General features: G+C 46.7%; 1 protein-coding gene across 1 annotated transcript in view; it reads right to left on the reverse strand.

Moving 5' to 3' along the window:
* Positions 1–5384, reverse strand: part of RYR3 (ryanodine receptor 3) — a 437519-nt gene that overhangs the window by 59432 nt on the left and 372703 nt on the right. The window contains exon 67 of the mRNA XM_013007256.3: positions 4104–4344. Within this exon, the coding sequence (XP_012862710.2) occupies positions 4104–4344 (241 nt within the window). The remainder of the gene's footprint in view (positions 1–4103; positions 4345–5384) is intronic.

Raw genomic sequence — 5384 nt, forward strand, 5'->3', positions numbered from 1 at the left:
TATCATTCCTTGCTGCCTTTTTGTGGCTTTGACTTTTGCAGGAAGGAGCCGATGTAGCGGCCAATCCTGAGGATCTCCTCTGTGCTTCCTCCATCACCACTGCTTTGGCAGAGCTCACGCTGCTCTTGGGCATCTTGACACTGGGGAGCGGGACCCTGGTGCTTGCAGGTCTTGGTGCCCAGAGAGCCTCCAGAGGATATATAATATATATTTATTATTATATAAATATAGTATATATTTATATATAACATACACGTATTAGAATGTAACACATATAATATTATTTTAATACATATAAATATAGGTAGTTGTAATTTTGAGTTGTGTTTCCCATCTTTCTCCCACTCTATCTAGGACCAGAAGCCCTGTAGCTGTAATTAGCATACAGACTGATAAAGGATCACATAAGGATACCACCTTGACATACACTGTTCCTGGTTTTAAACTAAGTACTATCCCCCTGTTCTGTTAGAACTACTGCCTCTTGGTCTATGGATAGGTTCTGTAGGAGCATAATTGTTCTGAAATTAATATTCTTTGCAATATTATTCCTAATTTGTTATGATCCATGGATGAATGCCTTTTCAGTCAATAAAGCACAGGACACACACACACACACACACACACACACAGACATCTTTCTGTTAATCTCTGCTTTCAGGCAAAGTCTATCGAAACATCAGCAATGATATCCCTCGTTCCATGCCCTCATCTGAGTCCGCCTTGAATTTCTGGCAGTTCCCTGTCAATGTGCTGCTGCAATTGTTTTTGTATTATCGCTTGGCAGCAACATTTTTCTTGCTTGATATGTGCAGTAATTTCCACATTCTGTTACATCATCTTTCTTTGGAATGGGCACAAATATGGGTCTCTTCTAGTCAGTTAGCTAGACAGCTGTCTTTCAAATTTCTTGCCATAGAGGAGTGAGCACTTCCAAGATTGCATGTATTTGCTGGAACATTTCAATTGGGATTCCATCTGTTCCTGGAGCCCTGTTTTTGCGAATGCCATCAGTGCAGCTTGGACTTCTTCCACCATTACCAGTAGTTCATGGTCACTGCTACCTTCCTGAAGTGGTTCAAGGTCAATTACTTGTTTTCGGTTCAATGACTCTGTATTCCTTCCAATAATAATAATAAAAAGGCTCCTGCATGGTTCAATATTTCCCATGGAACCCTTTGGGGTTGTCATTTGAGACTTGGATTTTTTCTTTCATCCTGAGAAATGTGGATGCTGAGCATGTTATTTCCTTTTGGTTTTTTGTGTGTGTGTGTTTTGGTGCCAAAACCCAGGAACCATTTTGGTTTTCTAATGGAAGGTCTTTGCACACTTACTATAAGACTTTGTCTTTTCCAGCCACCCTTAAAAATATGCTCCTCTGCTCCTTTGCCTCATTTCTTCTACAGCCTGTCTGTGAGATAGGATGTCATGTGATTGGTACATTATGAGAACACCACACTATTATGGACAGGTAGCCTCTCTATAACCCATAGTTCCACCTTTGTAAAGTCTTACGGGAGCCCATCCAATAACCCCTGAGAACCCTATCAACTGGGTACAAGAGGCTGACTTCCCTGGGGCTGTGGCTTATCTGGGTGGAGGCTGCATTCATTCACAGCTGGATTGGGGCTTTGCACACATCTGGGCACAGGGCTGGGGAGGACTGAGGGGTGGCTATGGTAGTCAGGTGTGTGGGTGCCTGGACTGTGGCTGGTGATCATGGCCTTGGATGCTGCTGCCCTATTTGAGCTGCCACTTCTTGATCATGTGCAAACCACTGGGTGCAGGGACCCTGTGCACCTGGCTGGTGCTGCCAGTGCTGGTGGCCAGAGCAGAGATCCCAGTGACTCTGCCTTGCACTGGGGGTGAAGATACCACAGTTTTGGTGGCTCCGCAGGTCTCTGTCTCACCAGTGAGTCCGATCTTTTCTACAATTTTGAATTTTGTTCCGTAATTTCCCCCCAATCTACCTAAGACCGGATAGTGTGATCCTTTCCACAGCCGTTGGTCAGGATAGGCAGGCACCATTTAGTTCTTCTAGTCTCAGGGTTCTGAAGACTGATGTTTCTGCATTGTTCATTGGCCCACTGGTCTAATGGCTTCCATGGGTCTTCAGTTTTCATCATTCTTATTTCTTTGAGACAGAGACCACATGTGGCATTTTAAGATGGCCACTCACGAACTTTTAAGATGCCAGTAGCAACTCTGCCAAACGAGATGTTGAACATGGTCCTTGTCAGCGAACCTTGGTGTGCCCTAAGCTCATGGATTTGAAAGGCTGTATTATCGGTAAAACCCTATTCCACTGTCATCTAGTTGATTCAGCTTCATAGTGTCCCTGTATAGGATTTGTAGGTTTTATGGGAGTACATAGCCTTGTCATTTCCCTGTGGAGCAGCTGGCTCAATTTTATCATCTCTACAGGTGATTCCTTGCCCTGCTCTCTCTCTCTCTCAAAAAACAAATAAAATCTGACCTACCTACTGTCTCCCAAACTGGAAAATTCCAATAAACTTTAAAAAGAGACCCATTATCTGACAAATTCTCTCACCCTTCACTGTTGCCACCCTGGTCTCGGCCACCTTCAATTAAAAAAACATGTTCCAAAAAAGTATTATGGTAAAATACAGGTGACATTTAGCACATGTGCCATATAGTACATTAACAGTGTTGAACAACCACCATGACTGTCTACTTCCAGAAGGTACTATCACCTCCGATGGCAACTCCGCACCCATTCCGTAGCTCCCATGGCCCTTCCCACCCAAGCCCTTGGAAACGTCTGTTTCCTTTCCCTCTCTCTGGATCACATCAACCGCCTAATGGGATCTATCTGAGGCTCCCAATTGCCTCCTTACTCCCTTTATTTTCACTCTACCAGGTCCCTAGATGCTCTGGTGGAGCTGTTGGGTTAACTGCTGGACTGTGAGCTGCGAGGTTCAAACTTACTAGCTGCTTTGAGGGAGAACGGTGAGGCTATCTGCTACCACAAAGATTTAAAGCCTTGGAAACCCTGTACAGGGTTATGAGACAGAACTGACTCAATGTCGGTTCTGTGGGCCCGCCTCCATCCAAACACAAGGCTCATGAGTGAATCGGATCACGTCACTAATTTGCCAGAAACCTCCAATGACTTAGCTCACGCAGCGTGAAAGCCAGAGTCCCTTCCGTGCTCTTTTGGATCCCAGGCGGCCTCTCCTTCCCCACCTGTCACTCTGCATCAGCCACACCAACCTCCTCATGACCAGCATGCCCCCTCCTCAACCCCCATCAGCATGCCCAATAGACGCCTTTCTATGGGCTGCAACGGCGACACCATCTTCCTGGAATGCCCACTTCAATGCCACTTTTCAAGTTAACAGCCTATTGAAAATGGAGATTCTTTGGTTGTTGCTGAGACCTTGCTGGATTCATTGGAATTGTACCATTAAAACATTTCGACTTAAATTATTTGACCATTTCAGCCTGTGTACCACTGTTCTTTCTCCTTGGGAAGCCTGGTTTACCTGTCAAGGGTCCGCAAGTCTTGCCCTCTGGTCTTCATAACGTTCTTGCGCAAGAACTACAGGGCACGGGACTAGAGGCACTACGGTTTGGAGGGATGACACGACTGTTACACCCTATTGCACTGAATCAAAGGGTATGTGGGGATTTATCACCACTTGCATTGTTTCACAAAACCGAGATCCTTAATTCCCCTTACCCTGCTCTAGATGAGAACGGACTTTCAGATTGTACCTGTCCTCCTCCCCCTGTGAAGGAAAGCTCTGTAGGGAAGAGATCGTTCCTTTCTCCCTTCCTGGTCCCCCAATGCCTGATGTGCTCCACTAATATATGCTAAATGGACGAGTGAAGGAGCAACTTCTTCTCACCTAGGGCCCCTGTGAAGACGGAGGGGGCCATGCCATGGGCCACACTGAATCGTTGAAGACAGCACCGGCACACCAGGGAGGTATTTGGGAGGGAGAGGACGTGCCCTCTTCTTGTATGGGATCTCTTCTCTCACCTATAAAACTACTTGCCACCACCTTTCCGTGATCCTATTCTGTTGCCCAAGTTAGCCCTGGAATGGGGCAGCCAGGCTTCCCTGGTTGCTTCCATACCTGTTGTTGTCCACGTAGCGAATCAGCATGGGGTAGAAGGCATACAGGTCTCTGCAGAGGACAGCGAACTCATCCAGGATCAGGAGCTCTGCCTCCTGGGTGTCCCCTTTGCTGTCGGCTTTCAGCTGCTCCTCCTCTTGCACTATCTTGATGGCCTTTTTCTTCAGCTTCTCCAGAGTGGGGAGAAAGTGGCTTCTTAGTAGGTCAGGCCTGGCCTTGCTGATGATGGGCTGGACATACACTGTGTTTGGAAACAGAAGGCTCTCCTTCAGGACACTCATTGTGACAACGGATACAAATGGAAGGAGCAATACTGAAAAGCGAGGCTGGGGAATTCATCCTGTGGGCCAGCACTTAGTTCCCCTCCTTGTTCTTCCTCTTGGCCCGTCCCTCTCTCTCTCAGACGACCACCGTTTGGGAGGCAGTAGGAGAATGTTCTGATCTCCGCTCTGTTCTGGGTTGGGGAAAGCCCCTGCCATCCTTGACCTGCTCACCTACATATGGGGCATTCCACACACCTCTTAGAGCAGTGGTTCTTAACCCATGGGCCCGATTCATAACTGTAGCAAAATGACAGCTATGAAGTAGCAACGCAAATCATTTTATGGTTGGGGGTCGCCACAACAGGAGGAACTGCATGAAAGGGTTGCAGCATTGGGAAGGTTGAGGACCCCTGTCTTAGAGCTTTACAACAACATTATATCGCTTTACACAACTTCCATGTTGCTCTTGGTCCTTGGCAGGTCATGCCCACCTTGCAGAAAGTGGTTGATTCTGAATAATCAAAGCTGTCCTGAGCCAAGAGGAGGCGCTCAACCCAGGCTTCCTGGTTCCTTCCTAGATAAGTTTAATTAAAAAACCCAACAACCCAACTGCAGCTCAGGACACTGGAGAACTGTCAACCTGCTCCCTGGAGGTTCCTCTGGGCCCAGAAGAACTCACCTAGTTCCAACTATAAAGTAATGGAAAGGCACAGACAAGGAATAAGTGGCTCTGGGATTTGGGGCCCTCATAAAGATAAGAAAACCTGCACATCTTACTCAATTTTTAAGGCGGTATATCCCATTTGTTTAATTCAGATCCCAGGGATTTAATTCAAACCAAAGATCAGAATCAGAGTGACTGAAAAACCAACTAACGAGCACACAAACAAAACCCCAGGAACGTGAATGAAGGGAGGGGAAGTCAGGGACCTCTGACTATGCGCACGCAAGCATGCATCTCAGGGGGTCTTTACGTTGTTTGCATTGTGAGGTGTTGTGAGTTAATTGTCACTCACAA

The sequence above is a fragment of the Echinops telfairi genome, unplaced genomic scaffold (assembly GCF_000313985.2).
Source record: "Echinops telfairi isolate 266 unplaced genomic scaffold, ASM31398v2 ScPeMD7_18;HRSCAF=68, whole genome shotgun sequence".
Taxonomy (NCBI): Eukaryota; Metazoa; Chordata; class Mammalia; order Afrosoricida; family Tenrecidae; genus Echinops; species Echinops telfairi.